This window comes from Carcharhinus amblyrhynchos, chromosome 3 (assembly GCF_965287045.1).
Source record: "Carcharhinus amblyrhynchos chromosome 3, sCarAmb.v2.hapA, whole genome shotgun sequence".
NCBI lineage: Eukaryota > Metazoa > Chordata > Chondrichthyes > Carcharhiniformes > Carcharhinidae > Carcharhinus > Carcharhinus amblyrhynchos.
Window position 1 is genome coordinate 76,621,851 of NC_137326.1, and position 26,985 is coordinate 76,648,835.

Genomic DNA, 26,985 nt, shown 5'->3' on the forward strand with positions numbered 1-26,985 from the left:
GTTTCTCCGTGCCCCATGCTGAAAGAGAACATTAATGGAAGTATGAAGAAATGTTTGGAATGACCTACAGTTGAATGACAACACTCTCCGACCAGTCTTATTGAAAAGGAAACCTCTATAGAACGGTAACCGTTCCATTGCATGAGTCCCCATTGTGGATAAAGGTAATTGGTACAGGATGAATGTGTCTTCACAAGCTCCAGGTAACTTTAAGCATAGATCAGTCAACATTCATATTGAATGGTGGGGCAGCTGCGATGGGCTGTATAGTCTATTCTGCTCCTATTTCTTGTGTTCTTGTAAACTTATGGTGGTCCCATGACAGGAGGGGAATCCCTTCTGGTTGATGACATGGCACCATAATCTAATGGTGCCTTGTTTTCCCCCATGTGCAGTCTGTGATCCTCCAAATAAATGGAAATCCAGCCAGTGCAGAAAATGCAAGAGCTGTGTGTGTGTCTGATTGCTCCATCAGTGTTAAAGTGCATATATTGAACAGCCTTGGCAAATGTGAAGTCTGTGAATTGGATCTTAGTGAGGTGCGTAGGGATCATCAGCTGATACCTAAAATGAGCCAAAATTGAAGAAATTCATGGCAGTGGTGACCTTGATATCTACTGAAAATGCGTGGTCACATGGCCCTCTTCGAAGGAGGATTCATTCCAAGACACTGCAAATGACAGCAACAAGTTACTGTAAGAGATTGAACCTCACATCCTGGCAAGGAAGTGAACCCTGTTGTGTGGCTATTGCCTCCTTCCAGCACGAGATTTGTGACCTTCCTTTTGGAGCAGTGTCTTGGAATGAAACCTCCTTCGAAGAGGGCCGTGTGACCACGCATTGTCTGTAGTTATCAAGGTCACACCACCCCCTCCCCACCCCTCCCTCCCCCTGTCCAACCCAATGGTAAAGGGTTTCCAAAATGTTGTCCTTGTAAATCAGGGAAATCGCTTTCCCAAGATAAGTGTTGCGTGTAGAAGCCTTTCCCACAGGCATGACTGCTACTGTTCAGTTTCACTATTTAAACATTTTTCCACTTGGCAGTTTCAATATCAATTACTTCTTGCTCTTTGCTCTTGCCTTTCGACTCTGGCAAGATTCAAACCACTCAGCAAACCATGTGCAGGCTGTTAAAGCCAGAGTGGTAAGTTACATTATCAGTTAATTGCTACTTAACATACTTAAACATCTGACCTGACAGCTTCTCACTTACGTCTGACTGTGTCCCTGAGGAAACGAGAGGAAACAAGCTGGCTTACCATCTTTTTGAGAGGCTTTAAACCCCTGTTTAAAGCTCCTCAAAAGGTCTTATGAGGAAAGGCTGAGGGACTTGAGGCTGTTTTCATTAGAGAGAAGAAGGTTAAGAGGTGACTTAATAGTGGCATACAAGATGATCAGAGGATTAGATAGGGTGGACAGTGAGAACCTTTTTCCTCGGATGGAGATGCTAGCACGAGGGAACATAGCTTTAAATTGAGGGGTGATATAGGACAGATGTCAGAGATAGATTCTTTACTCAGAGAGTAGTAAGAACGTGGAATGCCCTGCCTGCAACAGTAGTGGACTCGCCAACATTAAGGGCATTTAAATGGTCATTGGATAAACATTTGGATAATATTAGAATAGTGTAGGTTAGATGGGTTTTAGATTGGTTTCACAGGTCAGCGCAACATCGAGGGCCAAAGGGCCTGTACTACGCTGTAGTGTTCTATGTTTTATGTTCTATTTGTCCCTGAGGCACATTCCACCCAAAGGATCAGAATTGAGAGATTATATAATTTTGCTATTGAAAGACAAAGTCTGGAGGAGCGATTCTCCCAGCCTACTGAGCTGCTCTAGCAGGGCAATGGGCTCCAGCTCCAAGATTTTTGGAGTAATCAACTCTGCGCCAGAAATCAGCATGGAACTGATTTAAATATTTAACTTGACATCTGCCTATCATTAATGGACCCAGGACTGAAGTCTCCGGAGTGGCCAGCATCCGCACCTCTATCAGGAGTTGTTCACTCCAGCTGGGGGTTACAACAGTCCCCTACTAATTAGGAACAGGCAGCCTGACCCTGTTGCAGAGAACAGAGGCCGTGGAGGCCCCCAGGAGGTCCAAGGTAAGGAGGGATACTCCCCGGGAGTGCCCGCCTGGCCCCCTGGCACTGCCTGCTGGGTAATGGGCAGTGCCAGAGAGGGCAGGGCCTATTGGATGGGAGTGTTAGTGTTCTAATGAATATCAGTAATCTAAAGGCACACTCAGTCGACTCTGAACACAAACCATGCTGGATACCATTCATCCAATGCAAGGTCTGTAATTACTTGTGCACAAGGAGAACTCTCAACAGTCAATACCGGATGACCAAAGCAGTTCTGAGGTTACAGAAAAACAGCTCAGCGGTTATAGCTAATTACAGCAAATCAGGAACAAGAGAATTTTCACATCTTTCATTGACATACATATTTGCCGATTAAATCCTGGCTTTTCGCCATTTCTCATTCAATAAAAAAATGATTTCTGCTAATCCTTCATTTGCATAGCATATCCTCATATCTTGCCTTTGGCATTTATTATGAAAAAAAGAATCTAGTCTTGTTCATACTCTGGTGAAGGCTGAAAAAAGAAAAATGTATTGGGGGCTTGTGAAGAAATAGCAGAGACTGACTCCTGTCGAAGATCAGTAAGCTGATACACCAGGAACAGATGTGTGTGTGTGTGTGTGTGTATACACTGATTGGAATAGGAACAGGTGTGTGTGTGCACGCTGGAATAGGAACAGGTGTGTGTGTGTATACACTGGAATAGGAACAGGTGTGTGTGTGTATACACTGGAATAGGAACAGGTGTGTGTGTGTATACACTGGAATAGGAACAGGTGTGTGTGTGTATACACTGGAATAGGAACAGGTGTGTGTGTGTATACACTGGAATAGGAACAGGTGTGTGTGTGTATACACTGGAATAGGAACAGGTGTGTGTGTGCACACTGGAATAGGAACAGGTGTGTGTGTGCACACTGGAATAGGAACAGGTGTGTGTTTGTACACTGGAATAGGAACAGGTGTGTGTGTGTACACTGGAATAGGAACAGGTGTGTGTGTGTACAGTGGAATAGGAACAGGTGTGTGTGTGTACACTGGAATAGGAACAGGTGTGTGTGTGTACACTGGAATAGGAACAGGTGTGTGTGTGTACAGTGGAATAGGAACAGGTGTGTGTGTGTACACTGGAATAGGAACAGGTGTGTGTGTGTACAGTGGAATAGGAACAGGTGTGTGTGTGCACACTGGAATAGGAACAGGTGTGTGTGTGCACACTGGAATAGGAACAGGTGTGTGTGTGCACACTGGAATAGGAACAGGTGTGTGTGTGCACACTGGAATAGGAACAGGTGTGTGTGTGCACACTGGAATAGGAACAGGTGTGTGTGTGCACACTGGAATAGGAACAGGTGTGTGTGTGCACACTGGAATAGGAACAGGTGTGTGTGTGCACACTGGAATAGGAACAGGTGTGTGTGTGCACACTGGAATAGGAACAGGTGTGTGTGTGCACACTGGAATAGGAACAGGTGTGTGTGTGCACACTGGAATAGGAACAGGTGTGTGTGTGCACACTGGAATAGGAACAGGTGTGTGTGTGCACACTGGAATAGGAACAGGTGTGTGTGTGCACACTGGAATAGGAACAGGTGTGTGTATACACTGGAATAGGAACAGGTGTGTGTATACACTGGAATAGGAACAGGTGTGTGTGTGTATACACTGGAATAGGAACAGGTGTGTGTGTATATACACTGGAATAGGAACAGGTGTGTGTGTGCACACTGGAATAGGAACAGGTGTGTGTGTGTACACTGGAATAGGAACAGGTGTGTGTGTGTACACTGGAATAGGAACAGGTGTGTGTGTGCACACTGGAATAGGAACAGGTGTGTGTGTGCACACTGGAATAGGAACAGGTGTGTGTGTGCACACTGGAATAGGAACAGGTGTGTGTGTGCACACTGGAATAGGAACAGGTGTGTGTGTGCACACTGGAATAGGAACAGGTGTGTGTGTGCACACTGGAATAGGAACAGGTGTGTGTGTGCACACTGGAATAGGAACAGGTGTGTGTGTGCACACTGGAATAGGAACAGGTGTGTGTGTGCACACTGGAATAGGAACAGGTGTGTGTGTGCACACTGGAATAGGAACAGGTGTGTGTGTGCACACTGGAATAGGAACAGGTGTGTGTGTGCACACTGGAATAGGAACAGGTGTGTGTGTGCACACTGGAATAGGAACAGGTGTGTGTGTGCACACTGGAATAGGAACAGGTGTGTGTATACACTGGAATAGGAACAGGTGTGTGTATACACTGGAATAGGAACAGGTGTGTGTGTGTATACACTGGAATAGGAACAGGTGTGTGTGTATATACACTGGAATAGGAACAGGTGTGTGTGTGCACACTGGAATAGGAACAGGTGTGTGTGTGTACACTGGAATAGGAACAGGTGTGTGTGTGTACACTGGAATAGGAACAGGTGTGTGTGTGTACACTGGAATAGGAACAGGTGTGTGTGTGTACACTGGAATAGGAACAGGTGTGTGTGTGCACACTGGAATAGGAACAGGTGTGTGTGTGCACACTGGAATAGGAACAGGTGTGTGTGTGCACACTGGAATAGGAACAGGTGTGTGTGTGCACACTGGAATAGGAACAGGTGTGTGTGTGCACACTGGAATAGGAACAGGTGTGTGTGTGCACACTGGAATAGGAACAGGTGTGTGTGTGCACACTGGAATAGGAACAGGTGTGTGTGTGCACACTGGAATAGGAACAGGTGTGTGTGTGCACACTGGAATAGGAACAGGTGTGTGTGTGCACACTGGAATAGGAACAGGTGTGTGTGTGTACACTGGAATAGGAACAGGTGTGTGTATACACTGGAATAGGAACAGGTGTGTGTGTGCACACTGGAATAGGAACAGGTGTGTGTGTGTATACACTGGAATAGGAACAGGTGTGTGTGTGCACACTGGAATAGGAACAGGTGTGTGTGTGTATACACTGGAATAGGAACAGGTGTGTGTGTGCACACTGGAATAGGAACAGGTGTGTGTGTGTACACTGGAATAGGAACAGGTGTGTGTGTGTACACTGGAATAGGAACAGGTGTGTGTGTACACACTGGAATAGGAACAGGTGTGTGTGTGCACACTGGAATAGGAACAGGTGTGTGTGTGCACACTGGAATAGGAACAGGTGTGTGTGTGCACACTGGAATAGGAACAGGTGTGTGTGTGCACACTGGAATAGGAACAGGTGTGTGTGTGCACACTGGAATAGGAACAGGTGTGTGTGTGCACACTGGAATAGGAACAGGTGTGTGTGTGCACACTGGAATAGGAACAGGTGTGTGTATACACTGGAATAGGAACAGGTGTGTGTGTATTAACTGGAAGTTCTGATGACCACTGCCCTGACTGTCCAAGGTGGTTTAGACCTCCTATCAGAGAGACATCCACTTACAATTATACAGGCTGCAGTTTTCAATTTTCTCCTGTGAAGTTAGCAGCCCCATTGGAATATTCCAACCCGTTGGGCTGAGAGCTGTGTAGCAAACATTCATGCCTTTCAGGGTGTCACAGGTCATAGTCTGATTTTTCACTACAGCCACAATGTATGGAACTGAAAATCAGCAATGTTTATGTGATATTCACAAACAGAACACATCAGACTGAAATGGTTAAATTTTCACCATCGACAATGCCTATAGTTTCTTTTTGATTGAAGGTTGAGGGGTAACTTAATTCAGGTGTTTAAGATGATTAAGATGATTTAATTGGGTAGAGAAGAACAATTGCTGATGATGTGGGAGTCCAGAAAGGAAAAGTACAACTTTAAATTTACAACTGGGCCTTTCGTTGTGAGATCAGGGGCACTTTGACACACAGAGTGCTGGGAATCTGGAGCTCTCTCTCCCAGACAGCTGAGTTTATGGAAAATTTAAAAACTGAGCTTATGGAATTCTGTCATGCAAAAGGCCTTCAGTGTTACAGGAAGGAATGGCCTCTCTTGTTCCTATGCTCCGAAAACAATTTGCCTATTTTTTCATACTCCCATGTCAGGTACAACATGGATCATTTTTATAGTCGTTTCTCAGTATCTGCATAAAACAAATTGATTGTCCATCCTGGGAGGCTGGAATGAGCAGCTGTGCCTGAACCGCACTATGTGAGACAAATTACATATTGTCAGATAATTTTTAACACAGCTTCACAATACAGATGCAAATATTAAGGTGTAATACATTTCAGATTAGGTTGCTATGATTTCACTGGGGATTCTCAGTAACCATTGAGGTCAATACAACAACCTCAAAATTGATAGGTTTATACTAAGTTATGTGACATAGCATCTAAGAATGATGGAATGGTTATAACACAGAATAAAGCCATTTGGTTTGTTGTTTCTGTGCTGTCTGTCTGCAGCATCCAAACCTATATAATTTGTGTTAACATCTAGACCAGACCAGCTAGTGGTGAGTGATTTCCTTCCCTCAAGAATATCAATTAAGTAACTTGAATTTTTACAAGCCTTTCATAGCAATTTATTTCTAGTGCCAATCCCCAAATCACTTTGTCTTCCACGGCCCCCCCCCATAACCCTGCAAATCTTTTCCACCCTTTTTCCTTTCATGGCAAGGCCAGCATTTGTTGGCCATCCCTAATCAGGCTCAAAGTAGGCCATTTCTGAGGGTAGTTAGGAGTCAACCACATTACTGTGGGTCCGGAGTCACATGTAAACCAGGCCATGGATTTCCTTCCCTAAAAGGCCTTAGTGAGCCAGTTGGGTTTTTACAGAATCTATTACATTTTCATAGTCACCATTACTGAGACTTGCTTTATAATTCCAAGTTTAAGAAATAATTGCAACTTCATTTTACACCAACTTTTCTTCAGAACCCATGTCCTCAGAGCATTAGTCTGGCTTCTGAGATTACTAGTCCAGTGACATTATCACTAAACCACCGTCTCCCTCTCTTTTGAGAATTGAAAGCCACAATTGAATCTCCTACCATCACACTTCCAGGAAATGCTTTGCAGATCTGAACCCCTCGCTGAGTAAAAACATTTCTCCACAGTTGTCCTTCGGTCATTTACCTTCAGTCAGTGTCCAATGATTCAATCTTCACCCTTCCACCATTGGGAACACATACTCCATATATATTCATTGCTCATCCTCGCATATTAATTGTCTTCCTATTCATAATTGTTTTGTATTTATGTTGAGTTAACTAGCCTGGTTTGATGAGCAACCTTCATAACCCTGATGGACATGTCAACTTGTAAAAATGGATGCATAACTTACTTCTACTTCGCATGGTAAATAATTAACCAAAACATTAATTAACCAGCATTCAAACCTGTATAATTTATGTTGACATCTAGACCAGTCTTCCCTCAAAAATGTCAATTAAGTAACTTGAATTTTTACAAGCCTTTCATAGCAATTTATTTCCAGTGCCAATCCCCAAATTGAATGAGATAAATTAGATTTGGAGTACAGCTTGTGAAATGGGTATTTTATAGCAATCCAATTGCCAGTCATTGTTTATTTCAGTTTGAACTGGTCAGACTTGCTGCCATTAGCTGCTAAATTGGATGTAATTGTCGTAGAGTTTATCGATTGCTCATTATACCCATTGCAGCATCCATTGGCTCTCTACTTTGTTTCTTCCAATTTAGAGGGATTTATGTTTTCTCCTGAAGGGCAATGACTTTTTCATTGTGCATTCTGTGGATGGTGCCGGCAAGGCCAGCATTCATTACCCATGGTTAATTACAACAAATCCCTAATTTCATGGACCCAGTTAATGGGACTAAAATTCTATTCCAAATATATTTAATTAATTGAATTTATTGTCATAGTGAGCTTTGAACTTGTGTCCCTGAATCATTAGCTCCTAGTCCAATAACATATTCAGTATAATATACCATACCCTGCACTAGCCAGTTTCCCCTTAACAGCTCTGAGACCAAAATGAATGTCCATGACTCCTGTTAGACAGCAAGAATGTCAGAGTACTGACACTTCTGCAGTAACTACATGGGACAGTGAACAGTAAGCCCTGTGCTTTGAGTGACTATGAAACATTGCAAAAATACTCCATAGCAGCCAATACCATTGACTCTTCGGAATCTGCAACACTGAAAGATCATTCAGCAAACTGGACAACCCAGCCCCAGTGAGGAGATACAGTCATATTGAAGGGATGCAGCCTAGTCTCAGTGAGGAGATACAGCCTTGTCCCAGTGAGGGGATACAGCCTTGTCATGTTGAGGGGATAGAATTCAGATGAAGTGATTGCACGTTAGTGCAAACGCTATAAATATTTATTATAAAAATATAGCTTCTGAAACTCACATGGCTGTTTAAGCTGTGCTGGGTCCCTGCAGGGTTCAAGATTCTCTGTACTCAAAAAATACCAGAGTGTGAAGAGGATTATTACATTCCTCAGATTGGAGAGATGGCCCTGTAACTTCAGCTTCTTCCTCAAGCAGAGACGGATGACCCTTGTCTTGTGAAGGTGTGTCAGAGCATGGTTTCCTGATGCACACCTGGCACCCTATCGCTGCCCAACTGCCACCCAGAGATCCTGATGCACCATTGGTAATAGACAGCTGTGCATCAGTAGATGTACAACTGAGCAGGGTGTCACTGCCCTGTCCTCCATTTCCATGGAAGTATTGATGATATTTCTAACTTTAGAAAGCTGTTAATCAGTCATTTGGTTCATTCAGGCACAGCTGGTCGACAGGGCTTATAGATGTATCAGCCTGAAAATACACCACTGGTGTAAAACAAAAGAACAAAGGTGACCATAGCAGTCACTGCCATAATGGATAGGATTCACAGTCACATTGGGTGTGATCATGTCCTTTGTGAATAAAACCTCAGTCACAGCCACTGCTCCATGACCAAATACAAACAAGAGTCCTTCTATCTATACTCCCCAAGATGGGGCTCCCTCCCATGGGTACCATGTGTCCACAAGTGCAGCTAAGCATCCATCCATGACTGCTGCTCTTACAAGTCGTACATTCATTATGCTCTCTCTCAGGTGAGAGGAGTAACAGGCAGCCTTTGAGCTAATGGCACAAAGCAGATGATAAAGTAGGTGGAAATTCTTAACTGTGTAAATTTCTCACTTTGAATGTAGACTGGGGGGAGAAAACTGAACAGTAACTGTGCAACCAGTCCTTCTGAAATTGCATCTGCCTTACACCAGGCTCTGTATATGGGGCATGAGATCATTATCTCATTTATATGTGGCAGAAATGCCAACAGGGCATTGGATGATTGTGGTGGGGGCTGGAGAATGAAGGGGAGCAGTCATCTGATTAATAACTGACTCAATATCAAACAGAAAATTGTGGGAAATGGAGACTATTGATGTTCATGAACACAGGGGGAGGAAGACAAGCCTGAGAGTGGATGCGGGGGCAGACACATACACTGACCTTTGTCATAATACTCAGTCATGACTAGCACCAGACCACACTTTTCTGCAACAATCACTGTTGAACTGTGAAGAACAACAGCATCAGCTTCAGCCAACTGTGAAACAAAAGACTTGTTAGTGAACTGACCTGCTTAAAAGTTTCCAGCTGCTTCTTTCAGTCTGCTTTTATATGTTACTGAGATCACCATCAGTCAGTTGGGCATAGGATTCAAGGCCTCCTCTGTATCTGCAGTTCTTCCACTGATTCCAAACGAGGGTCTCCCCTCCTTAGCCTCTGTTCTTTCCTCTCACTGCCTTCCTTTCCCTGTGTCTCTTTCTCCAGTCTATCTGTGTTTCTGTCTCAGAGCTTTTACACTCTCACTTCCTCTACCCCCGTGTATGTACGTGTATGTACATGTGTGTGTGTGTGATTTGTTTTCTCTTACTCTAGTGTCAACTGTGAATGCAGAACCCTTTTAAACCCAGCCAGACAAATGACCCAGATGTTTCTCTAAATATGAAGAGGGACCAAATGTGCCAATGAAGATAATTTTCATAATCTAAGTTATTTGTGTGCACCTCTTGGTATTGATTGGTGCCTGAGGACACTGTAAAAGGCGATGCCCATTTTTTGGGCTTGTGGATATGTTTGTATTATAGACATACTTGTGTTCTTGAGGGTGGGGGGGGAGGGTAGCAAATTGAGAAAATTCTTGAGCAGATCTTGTAGTTAAATAATATGTTACAAAACTTTAATATTTAAGCACTTCCTGCCAACTCTTTCCTTCATTGATTTCTATGTCCATATTTTAAATGGTTACAGTCTTTGCAAAACTTATTTAAAATAAGTTTTGATAACTGGAAATATAGAATAAAACCTCAGCTATAGTACTGCCCGCTATAATGAGCTTGCCATTGTAGGAATAATATTGCACTGTCAGAGAGAGTCGAACAGAGATTCATTACAATTCTGCCTGGTATGAGGAAATAAAAATACAACAAAAGACTTTTTCAGGGACAGCAGGTACAAGATTAAACCCTAGAGATTCAGGATAGAGGGGAGGAGAACTCTCCTCACACACTGAGCTGAGAGGCTGGAGAATTCATTTTCAGAACAAGTTGTTGACACCAACACCGACTTTTTTCAGGGACAGTAGGTACAAGATTAAACCCTAGAGATTCAGGATAGAGGGAAGGTAGAGAGATAGAGCTGAGAGGCTGGAGAATTCATTTTCAGGACTAGTGGTTGACACTGACACCATGGCTGGAATTCTCCAACCTCATCTCCGGCTGTGATTCCCCAGTCTTGCTGCTGCAAGTGGAGATTTGGCTGAGCACCGGATTCTCTGTTCTCGCTGATAGCGGTGGCGGGGTGAACAAGATTGTAGAGACCCAACCCATGTGAACTGGGAAAGCTGAGATTGGGTTGGTGGATGATAGAAAAGGAAATTAAATGATTGTAGAATGCTGTGGAGATAAATGTGATGAAGGCTATTCTTTTGAATGAAATATAAATCCTGTCATGCACAGGCTGGGTAGAGTGCCCTGTCTCCCTACTTTAACTTCTATATAGCCTTCTGGCCGGGTGCAATTACACATTCCCCCCAGTGAAGGCACTCCTGCTCCACCATTGGCAGAAGGGTGGCATGACAGCACGGCAGCTTGATGGTGGCAATTTCCGTTATAAATGTGGGCATGGGTATCAATAGGCAAGATATAAAACCAACAGATTTTGTGCCTTTAAATCAGTTTGAATCTTATATATGAGCCCTCACCTCATTATCAGCAGGCATTTAATGCTCTCCCCCAGATGCCACCTAAAGACTGCAATTGTCCTAGGTTCTGCTTGTGGAAACGGAAATCAATCAGTATTTATAAATGTTGGAGCAGCTCTGAGAAAACATTGATTTGTTTCAGTTAAAAAAAACCTGGAGATGAATATCCAGTCCTCAGAGAGATTACCCTATCTTTCCATTATTGGCATTTTTGGCCTTAGTTTATTTCACTCTTGATACAGCTGTAAACCTCCAAGCTTCAATTGTGCTTCACTGTGTGTCTCATTGTTAACAGGATCTTGATCTCCCTATGGTTACACTTACTCAACAAATTCTATCCTCTCAATTCAAATATATCTCCCATTTTTCAAATATATAAGCTTATATTCCAAATATAGATATCACATTTTAAACATACCCATTAAAATCCAAATATACCCTTCGCATTCCAAATATACCCTTCGCATTCCAAATATACCCTTCACGTTCCAAATATACCCTTCACATTCCCATATGTTCTCACACTCCTTTCCATCAATCCCCATATTCTGTCTTAAACCATTAATATTGATAAAACAATTCAGTTCTTCATTTGTTGCTCTGCTGGTAAACCGTGACTAGAGTCTGATTCATGGCCTCAAAGAACAAAGAACAAAGAACAAAAACAGCCCAGGAAACAGGCCCTTCGGCTCAATGAGCCCGCGCCGCCATTTTAACAGTACCAGTCCCCCCCTCCACCCATGACCCCCATCTATTGTTTTATGGCCATCCACATTGAGGGAAACTAGTTTAGGGACAATTTATTCCTGCCAATCAGCCTAATAGCACATCTTTGGGGTGTGGGAGGAAACCGGAGCACCCAGAGAAAACCCAGGCAAGCACGGGGAGAATGCACAAACTCCCACAGACACTGGCCCAAATCCATGTGTCTGCACAGCAATCAGTGATAGTCACTGAGCTGTTGTCTTGCCCAGTATCTTGTCCAGTTTAAGCACACACTAACGACATGAAGCACTAGGCCAATCTCGAACAATCAAGAGCAGCCCTAGTACGACCCATCGCGTGTATGCCCCTCGTTGGACAACAAGGCGGACCGACTTAAAACCTGTGAATGGAAAGAGAAAAAACGTTATTATCATACCTCAGTCAAAGCCCCTCGGCATCTCAAAGTGCGGGGGCTATGCAAGACCAGCTAAGGTTTTTTCACCTTCCTGTGCAAAAGCCTCAAACTCATGTGACACTTCCCAAGCCCTCAGGGAGACAAGCCAGTGCAGTTCCTATTTTGTATTTTATCATTGGTCACGATTGTGACATTTACCAAAACCTTCTGGATGCTGCTTTCCATAGAATCAGCTTGGACACAGCTGACTGATGTCCAGTTGTTGCATTTATTCTGCTCTTCCTCACTGGTGGTGCACCAACGCACTTTATCCTCAGCAGACACAGAGGCTTCACCTTCAGAACAGGAGCATGTTGACTTCTTGCACATTTTATTGCACATTGTTTACAAGTGGAATTTTTAACCCATCCTATCCCATAGTAAGAATTTTTGGCTAGAGAAACCAGTATCCAGGGTAGAGGGAGAGGTGATGCAGTCTCAGTTTTGTTTCTCACTCTCCCCATATGTAAAAAAGCTGTAAACATCCTCCAAAAATTTTAGATTGGGGGGTGGGTTAGGGGTTCCATGAAATTTGGTGCCATGCACCAGCACCCATGCCATGCCTTTTGTTTACCCACCTTCACTGGTATTTTACCTGTGGCTGGAAGTGTGGAAAGGCCATCCATGAACCCTGGTGGTCTTTTTTCCTGGCTGTAGGGTGGGTTGCTTCTGTCCAGGAATCCTGTGCCCAAAGAAGCCCTCTCTGGCTCATTCACAACCATGCACTTGTCCTTGCCCCAATCCCACATGTCACCTACCAACTCACCTACTCTCCACAGGAGATGGGTGAGATCCTAAATGAATATTTCCATCAGTATTCACTATTGAGAAAAGCATGGATGTTAGGAAACTTGGGGAAATAAATAGTGATACCTTAAGGAGTGCAAATATTACAAAGAAAGAGGACCTGGAAATCTTAAAGCACATCAAAGTAGATAAATCCCTGGGACCTGATGAAGTATATCCCAGGACACTATGGGAGGCTACGGAGGAAATTGCAGGTCCCCGAGCAGGGATATTTGAATCATCGGTAGTCACAGGTGAAGATTGGAGGGTGGCAAATGTTATGCCTTTGTTTAAGAAGGGCTGCAGGGAAAGCCTAGGAACTACAGGCTGGTGAGCCTCACATCTGTATTGGGTAAGTTGTTAGAAAGTATTTTGAGAGACAGGATCTACAGGCATTTAGAGATGCAAGGACTGATTAGGGACAGTCAGCATGGCTTTGACTGGAAAATCATGTCTCACAAATTTGATTGAGTTTTTGAAGGGGTAACCAAGAATGTAGATGAGGACAGTGCAGCTGATATTGTCTACATGGACTTCAGCAAGGCCTTTGACAAGATACCGTATGGTATGTTGTTGCATAAGGTCAAATCTCACGGGATCCAGGATGAAGCAGCCAAATGGATACAAAACTGGCTTGATGACAGAAGACAGAACGTGGTTGTAGAGGGTTGTTTTTCACTGGAGGTCTGTGACCAGTAGTGTGCCTCAGGGATCTGTGCTGGGCCCACTGTTATTTGTCATTTATATTAATGATTTGGATGGAAATTTAGTAGGCATTGTTAGGAAGTTTGCAGATGATACAAAGATTGGAGGCATAATGGGCAGTGAAGAAGGTTATCTGTGATTGCAATGGGATCTTGATAAACTGGGCCAATGGGCAGACAAATGGCACCTGGAGTTTAATTTATATAAATGCAAGGTGATGCATTTTGATACATTGAATCAGGGCAGGACCTACTCAGATAATGGTAGTGTGTTGGGGAGAGTTATAGAACAAAGAGATTTGGGGTACAGGTTTATAGCTCCTTGAAAATGGAGTCACAGATGGACAGAGCGGTGAAGAAGGCATTCGGTATGCTTGGTTTCATTGGTCAGAACATTGAATACAGGAGTTGGGATGTCTTGTTGAGGTTGTACAAGACATGGTAAGGCCACACTTGGCATACTATGTGTAGGTCTGGTTACTCTATTATAGAGAGGATATTATTTAACTAGAATGAGTGCAGAAAAGATTTCCGAAGATGCTACGGAACTTGATGGTTTGAGTTAGATAGGGACTTTTTCTCTGGAGTATAGGAGGCTTAGGGGTGATCTTATAGATGTCTATAAAATAATAAGAGACATAGATCAGCTAGATAGTCAATATCTTTTCCCAAAGATAGGGGAGTCTAAAACTAGAGGGCATAGGTTTAAGGTGAGAGGGGAGAGATATGAAAGGATCCAGAGGGGCAACTTGTTTCACGCAGAGGGTGGTGACATTTTTTATTGAATTCAAATTCCACCATCTGCTGTGGTGGGATTTAAACCCGGGTTCCCAGAACATTAGCTGAATTTCTGGATTAATAGTCCAGTGATAAAACCTTTATGTCATCCCCCAAAATAATCCATTTGACCATCACCTACCTGAGCAGATACCACACAGTGAGCACTTAGTTCAAGTGAACATAATTCCAAAAGAACAAAAATAACTTACAAATAATTGCCAAAACCAAAACTGTGAACAACAGCCTCATCCTGCCCTAGATATTCAGAGACGGGTGAAAGTGAGAAACAGTCAGTAACTGGCAGCTCTGAGGAAGTCTCTATGCTTTACCTTCCCTTTTAAAGAGCCCTGAGTTGGCAAGACAGATCTGATGACACCAGCAACCTCTGTTGATTGAGTGTTTCACAAGAACTTACTAGAACAAACCAACCTTTGCAATTCAAACAAACACTTCATTTTGGGAAATGAAAAGGATTCTGTTTCGCGTTTTAAGATTTATTGTTTCCAAATTGGCATTAATTTAATATTGGTAAATACAGATAAGTTGTGCAAAATGTGGTCAGGAACTGATTTCTAAACTGTTACATTTCCCAAATATATTCTCAAGTGATTAGCATCGATTTCGATCTAAGTTCTATTCCTGGCTTGTCCTGATTGATCTCAGTGTTACTGATAGTATTGGCATTAGAAATCCCACTCTTACATCACTCCTGCAATGTCTGCAAATTCATCAACATCTCAAGTTTAAAACTGTCAACCTTATATTTAACTCTCTCTGTGTCTCCCTCTCTGTAACCTCTCAATGCTCCATCTCTGAACTCTCTGTTTCTCTCATTCCGCTCTCTGGTGCATCCCCAGATTTCTCAGTCCTAGCGTTTTCCTGTAGATTCTATTCTCTGGAACTCTCTGTAAAATTCCTTTGCCTTTTACTTCCCTATAAGACCTTATTTAAATGGACCATGTTGGCAATGATTTTGGTTGTCCCTCTTAGTAAAAACCTGGGAAATTCAGGTTGTAAAACTTAATTTGTATCAGTTTCAGTCAATTGGTGGTATCCTCAGCTCTGAATGAGAAGGTTCAACTGTCTCATTTATCCTCTGTGAAAGTGGCTTGCATGGCATTAGCCTTACTTCAGTAGTAACACTTATGCTTCTCAGTCAGACAATTGTGGGGTTGTAATGGTCGATCCCCAGACTGGATCTTCTAAGTTGTCAATTTCTCAATGAGGTCCCAATTTTGTTATATTCTTGGGTGAGGAAGAGTTATCTGGCTTCCTTTCTTTATTCAACTGGTCCCCAACCCCCACCTTCAGCTCCACCTGACACCTTGGTTGGTCACAACAAGGCTAATTTAAAAGGAATCCCTTTCCACTGTGGATACCTGTTCCAGTCCAAATCTATTCACTTTTCTGTAAGGAGCCAATTTAGCCAGCCTTTCTTAGGAAGAGTAAGTTTATTAGCTGTTAAAAATTAGAGAGAATATTTTTTAAAAATGTAACACACACATTCACACACTGATTAGATAAGAGGTTAAGAGTCCAGATGAAAGTTTAAGAAAATACAAATCAGTCTTTGGATTGTCCATGAGCATAGATGGCAATATGTTGCAGCCATTATGTTGGGTGATTCCAAGAAAGCTGACTTTGGCAATTCAGCAGATAGATTAGTGACACTGACCAGAACTCTACCACCTCATCCGTCATTGAATTGGCACGGGCGAGGATCTGACAACAGAAATGCCTTTTTATTGACATTCCAGCAGTTTGATACAATTGAGCATCTCTTTGGTAAAACTGAGAGCCAATCGCGTTGCTGTGGACTTGGAGTCACAAGCGGGCCAGGGCAAGTAAGGACGGCAGATTTCCTTCCCTGAAAAATATTAGTGAACCAGATGGGTTTTTACGACAATCGATTCATGGTTATCATTAGACTTTTAATTCCAGATTTTTATTGAATTCAAATTCTACTCTTTGCCACGGTGGGATCCAAACCCAGGTGTCTGGGGTAGAACCCCAGTTCTCTGGATTACTAGTCCAAAGACAATATCACTATGCCAACATCAGATTTGAGATGTGATATCAAACCAAGAATGACACAATATCAAAGAAGAGCAGGGCATTCTCCCTCATGTCAGAGTGGCCAGTATTTATTACATACCCAACGTCTGTGAAACATTACCTGGTCATGATCACATTGCTTTTTGTGGGATTTGTTGTGTAATAAATAACTGCTGCGTCATTCTCCATCACAACACTGACTATGTTTCAACTATCTCCTTGTCTATAGAGGTCATTAGATTTTTTTAAGATTATGAAATGCACAATATAAAGGTCAATATTTACAGGGACATTTTTCCAAGTTAGACAAATACATGTTGTTGTCGGTAACCAGCAATCACCCTAATGAAGTTTTAGAGTTATAGGGTTAAAGAGATATATAGCATGGAAACAGGCCCTTCAGCCCAAATCATCCATGTCAACCGGGTCTCCTGAACTGATCTAGTCCCATTTGCCTACATTTGGCCCATATCCCTCTAAACCTTACGTTGTAAAGAATGCAGCAGTTACTGTACCTTAGGTCTGAACATATCTCAAAACAGTAACTTGCATTTATTAGAGCTTTTAATGTAGAAAAGCATCGCAGGCATTTCACAGGACTAAAATTAGACCAAGAACAGGAACAAAGTCAACAAAGGAACTGTCTGGAAAGGTGACCAGAAGCCAAACAGTTGGGCTTTAAGATTGATCGTAAAGAATGAGAAAAAGTCAAAGTAGGTTAAATAGAAAACTCAAGACTAGGTGTAAGCTGCTGAAATGGCTGCCATTCATAGAGTGAATGATGGTCTGGCCAGAGACACGGGAATAGAGTTCAAGGAGATACCTAACAGAGATGGGGTTGGGGCAAGTTCATGAAAAGGTTTCACCAAAAGGATGATAATTTTGAATTTGAAACATTGAGGCCCCTGGAACCAAATAGTAATGTGAAATAGGGGGATGGGTGATTGGTACAGGATTGGACATGGCCAATAGAGCTTTGGAACAATTTAGTTTGATAGAGATACAGAATAGTAAGCCAACAAAGAAAGCTTTAGAGTAATTAATTGTTTTATTTTCAGCATCAGGTGGTTGAAAGTGGGACAAATGAAGGCACTGGTAGAGATGGAAATAGTTGGTCTTTGTGTTGGAGAGGAGATCGCTTTGGTGGTTCAGTTAAGGCGATGACTAGGTTAAATTAGTCTGAGACAATGGACAGGAACAGGACTGGTGGTAAGATTATGGAGTTTATAGCAGGGGCTGAAAACAATTGCTTCAGTCTTCCCATTACTTCAGTTCAGAGGAAGTTATAACTCCAAGGCTATAAAATGAGTCCGTCACCTGACATCAGTTAGATGACTGAACCATTGCCAAGAAATTTCCTTTGTAACAGCACACAATGAACTCATTCATCTCCTTGACAAAGTTGTATGTCTTGGGTAACACTTTTTGAGATCCAGTACTTTTCCAGTTTGCGAAATCTAGGTCTGTAACTCAGGGCATTCAGGGGACACTTGTGTATTACTTACTGTGGCCCAAAGTTGAACTACCTGTCTGTCATGGTCTTAACACATTTCTCTGACTTTACCTCCTTCTGTTAATGAAACAACCATATTCCCCCAATTTTTTATCCTTCATTTATTGAAGGTGAATTTATATAGTGCCTGTTGTAACCTCAGAAGTTCCAGGAATACTTTACATCAATTACATATTCTAGGAATATCATCACTGTGGCAATGCAGGAAACATGTCAGTTAAGATGCACATAGCAATGTCCTATAGACAGCCTTGTGCTCATGACTCGATTCATTTTGTTTTTTGGCAAAGGGATGTTCTTTTTGGATCATAATATAAAATCTGTTTGGTTTAGGCCTTTCAATTTTTCTTAAGTAGCACCTTCACCACCAAAAATGACAAGGGCAGCAAGTGCATGGGAACACCATCATCATTAGGTTCCTCTCCAAATCAAAAAAACACCCATTTGGACATGAATTGCCACTTCTTTATCATTGCTGGGTTATAACTGGGGACATCCTACTTCTCAGCATTAAGGTACCTGCATGTTATATATTTAAGTAGTTGCATGATTGCTTTCAGAGCCAGTCATATAATTTGATGGCGATATCATTGGGATGTTTCAGAGGCTCCTGCTTTTAGTTTCAGTTTGTACACTGTGCAGAGAGCATCTCTTTCAATAAACCCATTGTATGTTAGTTTGAATTTACATGTGCAAGCCACATTTTTTCTTTTTGTTTAAAATGCACAACCCCTAACAGAGTTAGGACATTGCACTTCACCACATGAACTGCAATCCTTTAAGAAGAAGACCCAGCACCATTTTCAGAACATCGTTGGAAATGAACAGTAAATACCAGTCATACTTGTGATGTATATGTTCTGAGGATGAGTAGGTGAAACACATTTTTAATGTTGACAACCGCACTTTCAGGTGATATAAAGCACCCCAATGGGCAATTCATGTTTCTCTTCCTCCCAACTTTTCAATTTGGCAGCAAGAGTAAAATTGCTTTAAGCAAAATTCAAACCAAATGTGCAAACCAATGACATTAAGAATGATTTTGAGGCTCCAGTCTTCTTTACATGTAACAAATGAACTATGGCATGTTAAATGAGGCCTAAACATTGTGAGCCGTGATGGTAAGCTGAGGGCAGAAGTCATAATCATGGAAGCAGCCAGGGAAGCAGCAGCCCAGATTATCTTTGAGGGCCCTGTTCCTTCTGGCTACCCAAAAATAATTTAGCATTGACTTTTGCTGGGATCCATTGCGCATGGAATTTATTGAAGCCTGTACTGCACAAATTCTAACCAGCTCCAACCTGAAGTAACAATCAGAATCCTATTTAAGCCAAACTAAACTTCATCTTTAATAGGCTGATTGGTGAGTAGGTGTTTTGTACTTTGGGCAGTTGCTGAGCCCTAAGGTGACGTGCCACCATTTTGAGACCATTACCATTGTGCTAATAGCAGATCAACATAGTGAAAATCACCACCGTTACTTGTAAATTTATGGAAAGTTAAAGTCTGCAAAATGTAAAAATTAGTTGCTTTTTATTGATTTGCTTGCAGTTCGGCACCTCATTGCTTGTAATTCTAAAACTCACGCTCTGATCAGGTGAGTGAGGGAAGTGTGAAGAGTTTAGGGTGTATAGACGTTCACCCTTTGTTGAACTGGGTTACTGGATGCTGAGATGTTGAAATTTCAACTGGTGACAGACAAGTACAGAAAAAGAGTAAGCAATAAGTGAGTATTTCCTGATTGGGTTTAAACATTATGGCATATGGCCTAATCATGTTATACGGCTTTCAAAAATGATAAAATTCCACTCAGAAAGATTGATACCATCAAACATATGTGCGCACACACACACAAATATGATACACGCATATACGTATGTACGCACACATCATTCATACATGTGCATACACACACACTCATACATGCATACAAGTACAGTTAGGATTTAATTCAGCTGGTTAGTAAGCACAGGTTCAATTCCCATGCCAGCTGAGGTTATTCATGAAGGCCCTGTATTCTCAATCTTATCTCATGCCTGAGGTGTGTTGATCCACAGATTAAATCACCACCAGTCACAGCCTCTGGTCGGATGGGATTATGGTGACATAACCTTTTTTACAGTTAGGGAAACAGAGCAAACTAAAACAAAATGAATAATTTAAAACTTCTTGCCAAGTTTTTGTAACAGTGAAATGCACTTCTAATGGATATTAATTGGTGTGTTAGGATGAAAGGCTGTTAATTGCTGTTTCTCTTCTACATTTGATGCTGCTGATTGGCTTATTAGTGTGCAACCTAACCTGGCTAGTGATAGCTGAGAAGCAGAAATGTCAGGCTTCAAGTGACACTGCCACTTACTGCTCAAAGCTATCAAAGTATCTGAACAGCAGAATGTTTCTCAACAATACACCGAGTTCTACTTTCACAACTAGGACAAAGGTCACAGTGAAAGTGATCAGTGTGAGAAATGTGACCAATCACGGCAAATGAATCAATAAGAGCTTTTGGATTCTGAAACTATAAACTAGAGCTTTAAATTGACAGGATGATGCCTTGTGTCTGTTCTGATAAAAGGTCACCACAAACTGAAATGGTCTATATCTTTTATTTTCCATAGTCGCAGTTCATATTTATGACTGAAGATGGACTATGGGGCCCCTCTGGGAGTTCTGATGTATTGACCTTGTTGGGAATTGTTCAGGAAGTTTAAACTTCCAATGGGAAATTCCTCTGCTTCTGAGGAACCTCCACAAATGTCTCTGACTCTGAGTGAAACTTCAGACAACTCTGTGATAGTTACCCAGGAAATATTAGGCAGATTAAAAACTTATTAACACGGGTGTAACTTTACAAATGACTTAATAATCTACCTCTGACCCATCCCCAACTATCCCCTGACTTGACCTGACCACCCCACCGACCTGACCCGACTACACTCCCTACCCGATCTCACTACCACTGGACCCAACCCAGCTACATCACTGACCAGGCCCAATTACCTCTGTAGTTACACGATTACCCCCTACCACATGGGGTACTGCCTACCAAACCTAAATACCTCACCCAATCTGACTACCCAGTGGACCTGAACTGACTAACCCTGACACAACCAGCCCAATTAACTGGGGAAAGCTGAAGGGTGGCTAATGTTGTCCCATTATCTAAGAAGGGTAACAAAGACAAGCCAAGGAATTACAGGCCAGTGAGCCTGATATCAGTGATGGGTAAGTTACTGGTGAGGTTCTGAGGGACAGGATCCACTAACATTTGAATAGTCAAGGTCAGTTTAGGGATAGTCAGTATGGCTTTGTGCATGGCAAGTCAATTCTAATGAATATTTTAGAAGTTTTCGAAGAGGTAACTAAGAGGCTGGATGAGAGAAGGGCAGTAGATTTGTCTGTATGGACTTTAGCAAGGCTTTTGACAAAGCTTCACATGACAGGGTAATTGGAGGTTAGGTTGCACGAGATCCAGGGAGAGCTAGCAATTTGGATTCAACATTGACTCGATGGTAGGAATTATTTCTCAGACTGAAAGCCTGTAACTAGTGGTGTGCCTCAGGGGTCAGTGTTCAAACTCCTGTTATTTGTTATTTATATAAATGAGTTGGATGTAAACATACAAGGCATGGTTAGTAAGTTTGCAGATGATAATAAATTAGGAGGTATCATTGATAGTGAAGAAGGTTGTCAAAAGTTACAGGGGGATCTAGATCAGCTAAGGAAGTAGGCCATGGATTGGCAAATGGATTTCAGTACAGAGAAATGTGAGATGTTGCATTTTGGAAAGTCAAACCTGGATAGGACTTCTACAGTGTCTTTGTGAATATTGAAGAACAGAGGGACCTGACAGTACAAGTATATAGTTTGTTGAAAGCAGCATCACAGGTAGATAGGGATGTGAAGAAGGTGTTTAGCCTTCAGTCAATCAGGGCAATGAGTATAGGGGTTGGGACATTGTGGGTCCTATTTTATTCTAAGTGTTGGGCAGACTTGGAACTGGGGGTTTATTAGATCTGACTTTTAGACCTGTTCTCAGGCACTCGCATGTGCACTCTGCCTGAAAAAATATCAGCAATTCCAAATTGTGCTGCAGAAGCCTGTGGGTAAGGCTTAACATGCCCAAAATCCTGCTACTCCAATCAGTGCCTCTAACCGCGCACGGGCAAAAAAAAATGATAGAATGTGGCTTCCCTGCCATATCCCTCCTGGGCCCACCCTTCCAACATTACTGGCCCCCTTACCTCCCCGCCAGCCAAACCAATGGCAGCCCTCTCCTCCCTTTCCGCTCACTGATTTTGGGCAGTGGCAGCAGCCACCCCAACCACCCCCGATCTCAGGCAGTGTGGCAGTAGGCCCCCCTTTCCCCTCACTGATCTCAAGCAGGGTGGTAGTGGACTCCCCTTTCCCCTCACTGATCTCAGACAGAGCGGCAGTGAACCCCTCCTTCCCCCCACCGATCTCAAGCAGAGAACCATTGGACACCAGGCACCTCATTGCCTGAATTGGGCTTCTTTGGAGCATGTCTGTTTTGTGCCAGTTCTGGATGGGCAAACACGGTGGTAAAGAGGGGAAGTGCCAGTAAAGTTGGGCAGCCCATTAAGTCAGTTTAAATGCATGCAAATGCATTTAAATCACCATCACGTCCATTTTGGGCGTGGTCTTGACTGCAGCTATTTTCGGGCCTTAGTAAACTGGTGTGGAGGTGGGCACGGATCACGCTGCTTGCCTCACGCCTGACTTTACCAAGTATTCACACCTGAAAATGGGCACAAAGCAATGTTAAAATCAGGCCCTATGTTCCAGTTGTATAAATCATTGGTGAGACCTCAATTGGAATATTGTATACAGTTTTAGACACCCTGTGTAGAAAAGACCTTGATAAACTGGAAAAAGTGAAAAGAAGATTTATTAAGGTGTTGCCTGGACTAGTGGGCCTGAGTTATAGGGAGAGGTTGGCCAGGCTAGGACTTTATTTTTTGTTAATTTTAAATTCATATTTCTCTGTCTGAGCTACATTCCCAAAGTGGCCTCTTCCAGAACTGCCAAAAGCTCTGAGTGGGATATCAGGCAATGAATTTTAGCCCCACAAGAGACCACAGGCATTCTCTTGCAGAAGGGGCGTTTGAGGGGTGTCACTCCACATCAAGTATGAGGCAAGACAAGGAAGCAGACCTCCATGAACCACCATAGCTGGCATAGGGATTGAACCCACTTTATTGGTGTCGTTCCACACCACAATCTAACTAACTGATCTAACCAAACCCCACCCCCACACACACCCCACTCTGAAGCTTCAACTTTTTTTCTTTTCAGTACAGGTTGTTTTTCTAACATTATCTATTTTGGTTTCAGATTTTCAGTAACTGCAATTTGTCTTTCTATACCTTTTAATCTCATCCCATATTAATTCTTCTTCTGTTACTCTGATACTCTGACACATGTGCTGTTCAGAAAGTAGGAATATATTTAGTGCTTTTATATACCTAATCTATAATATAATTTCAGCACTCAATGTTTATTTTGCTGCAGTTACTTTACAGTTTAATTTTAAATTTATGTTAATCCCTCTTTTAAATTAAAGTTTTACATTAAAGTTAATAAACTTTAAAACTAACCCGTGATATAATTTCAGCAATCAATGTTTATTTTGCTGCAGTTAATTCCTCTGTTGTAATCTTCCCTGTTATTGACCAGACCTCTGACTCTGCCTGTCTATTGACAGAGGAAGATTTTGCTGAGCTTTTTGCTTAGGCACGGTGAACTGTTTGGGTGTAGAAAATCTGAGACTATCAAACCGGTCAGAAGGTCTACTTTAAAAAGTAATGCTGGACCAAAAAGCAGCCAGAATGTATAATAGTTCCTTTATTCTTTATTCCACCAAAAGCTTAACCAAAGGAAACAAAGACTGGGATTTTCTGACCCTATTCACTGATGGGGTTTTCAAGTCCCACTGTTAAGTCAATGGACCTTTGGCTGTCCCACTGCATCTCTCATGATGGGCCCTGCCATGGCATGCCTGGAAAATCCCAACCAAACTCCTTACGATGGACAACCATTGTCCATCACTCCAAGCACACATCCAGAGCTCATCTGCTTGTCTCAAATCAGCCCTGTTGCAAACTTGAGTGTTGAACATCGAGGACAGGGATGCTGTGCATTTGGCAAAAATTGTGATTCCAAACCTTCCTATCCCCACTCTTCACAAAGTGGATTTAGGGTCACAACCAGATTTGAAACATTGCAAAGAAGCAAAGTTGAGATCTGGTATGCTGGTGGCCTGTTGCTAGTTCCCCTCAGGCACATATTCACAGAAGGTACATTCCACATCTCAGGCCTTCTCAAACTCAGGGGGAGTAGCACTGTCCAGTTTTTAGTCCTAAGCAGTTGGATTCCTGTTCCAGTCCCCCTCACTTGTTCACCCAGCACTGATAGAGGCCTTGAGCTGCTCTCACTGTTCCATGCTTCCTCTGTCCATAATGCAATTCACACCCTATAGCCTCTGGCTCTGCCCAAACAAGCCCATACATCACTGCTCTCTGCCCCATTACCTTCCACTCATTTCCAGGGAAGAGAAGACAGGTGAGTGCCTTTAGAGACATGCTCCTAACTTCTCAATGTACGCTGTGCCTAAATCACCTGTGCTGTTGAATGTCAACTTGGAAAATCTCCTTTGTGGATTCATATCCTTCAGTAATTGCATATTAATTTCCACTTTTTTCCCTAGTTGTGGATCAGTTTTTTTCTTCCAGTTATGTTCCAGATGGCAATAACTAATGCTCTAAACTGAACAAACTGTTTAGAGGACCTGGACAAAATCACAATATGAACCGGACCATGATTATTCAGGAACATTTCAGTAAATATTCTATGTTTTTCAAGCTTGAAGGCATTAAACTCTTATATAGAACAGTAAGGTCCACCCAGTCACTTGTCCATCAGAGAGTAAGCTCCACAAAGTCAGCAAACTGAGCCTCCGCAGCCTCGTGGTGTAGTGAATTCCAAAGATTCACCACCCTCTGAGTGAAGAAATTCCTCCCCACCACAGTCTAAATGTCCTTCTCCCTATTCAGAGATTATGTCCTCTAGTTTTTGAAGGGGTAACCAAAAAGGTAGATAAGGGCAGTGCAGTTGGTATTGTCTACATGGACTTTAGCAAAGCCTTTGACAAGGTACCACATGGTAGGTTGTTGCATAAGGTTAAATCTCATGGGATCCAGGATGAGGTACCAAATGGATACAAAATTGGCTTGATGACAGAAGAAAGAGAGTGGCTGTAAAGGATTCTTTTTCAAACTCGAGGCCTGTAACCAGTGGTGTGTCTCAGGGGTCAGTGCTGGGTCCATTGTTACTTGTCACTTATATTATTGATTTGGATGAGAATTTTGGAGGCATGGTTAGTAAGTTTGCAGATGACACCAAAATTGGTGGCATAGTGGACAGTGAAAAACGTTTTCTGGGACTGCAACAGGATCTTGATCAATTGGGCCAGTGGGCTGATGAATGGCAGATGGAGTTTAATTTAGACAAATGTGAGGTGATGCATTTTGGTAGACTGAACCAGGGCAGAACTTACTCAGTTAATGGTAGGGCACTGGGGAGAATTCCAGAACAAAGAGATCTAGAGGTACAGGTTCATAGCTCCTTGAATGTGAAGTCACAGGTGAACAGAATGGTGAATAAGGCATTCGGCATGCTTGGTTTCATTGATCAGAACATTGAATGCTGGCGTTGGGACATCTTGCTGAAATTGAACAAGACATTAGTAAGACCACACTTGGAATACTATGTACAGTTCTGGTCACCCTATTGTAGAAGTTATATTATTAAATTAGAAAGAGTGCAGCAAAGATTTGCTAGGATACTACTGGGACTTGATGGTTTGAGTTATAAGAAGAGGCTGGATAGAGGCTGGATAGAATGGGACATTCTTTCCATGGAGCGTAGGAGACTTAGGGGTGATCTTATAGAGGTCTATAAAACAAAGTGGGACATAGATCAGCTAGATAGTCAATATCTTTTTCCAAAGTGAGGGGAGTCTAAAACTAGAGAGCATAAGTTAAAGGTGAGAGGGGAGAGATACAAAAGGGTCTAGAGGGGCTATTTTTTTCACACAAAGGGCAGTGAGTGTCTGGAATAACTTGCCAGAAGTAGTGGTAGAAGCAAGTACAATTTAAAAAGCATTTAGTCATTTACATGGGTAAGATGGATATCGAGGCATATGGGCCAAATGCAGGCAATTGAGACTAGCTTAGTGGTTAAAAGAAAGATGACATGGACAAATTGGGCCAAAGGGTCTGTTTCCATGCTGCAAACCTCTATGAGTCTAGACCCCCCCAGCCATGGGCAAACATCCAACCTGTATCTATTCTGTTAAGCCCAGTAAGAATTTTGAATGTCTGAATGACATTACCTCTCATTCTTTCGAGGCCCAGAAAATAAAGGTCCAGTCTATCTAATTGTCCCTCATGGGACAATCCCTCTATACCAGGAATTAATTTAGTGAAACCTCATTGCACTCCCTTTATGGAAATTGTATCTTTCCTTAGATAAGGAGACCAAGACTGTGCACAATACTTCAGGAATTGCTAAGAATCCACCTCTGGTGGTTGAAGTTAATCTTGCCATACCTTTAGCATGTGGTACACACCTTGTGAGATGAAAAACAGAGCCTCTATACATGGGAATGCTCTGCAATCATCTTCCTTTTAGCTTACATGGAAAGGTGCTG

The 26,985-nt window shown here is 42.4% G+C and overlaps 1 protein-coding gene across 1 annotated transcript in view; it reads right to left on the reverse strand.

The window, feature by feature from the left end:
- Positions 1-26,985, reverse strand: part of LOC145341206 (serotransferrin-1-like) — a 103,143-nt gene that overhangs the window by 28,682 nt on the left and 47,476 nt on the right. Inside the window, exons 17-20 of the mRNA XM_080186129.1 lie at positions 12,576-12,712; positions 9,502-9,598; positions 5,507-5,665; positions 2,589-2,599 (exon numbers count right to left, since the gene is read on the reverse strand). Of these exons, the coding sequence (XP_080042255.1) occupies positions 2,589-2,599; positions 5,507-5,665; positions 9,502-9,598; positions 12,576-12,712 (404 nt within the window). The remainder of the gene's footprint in view (positions 1-2,588; positions 2,600-5,506; positions 5,666-9,501; positions 9,599-12,575; positions 12,713-26,985) is intronic.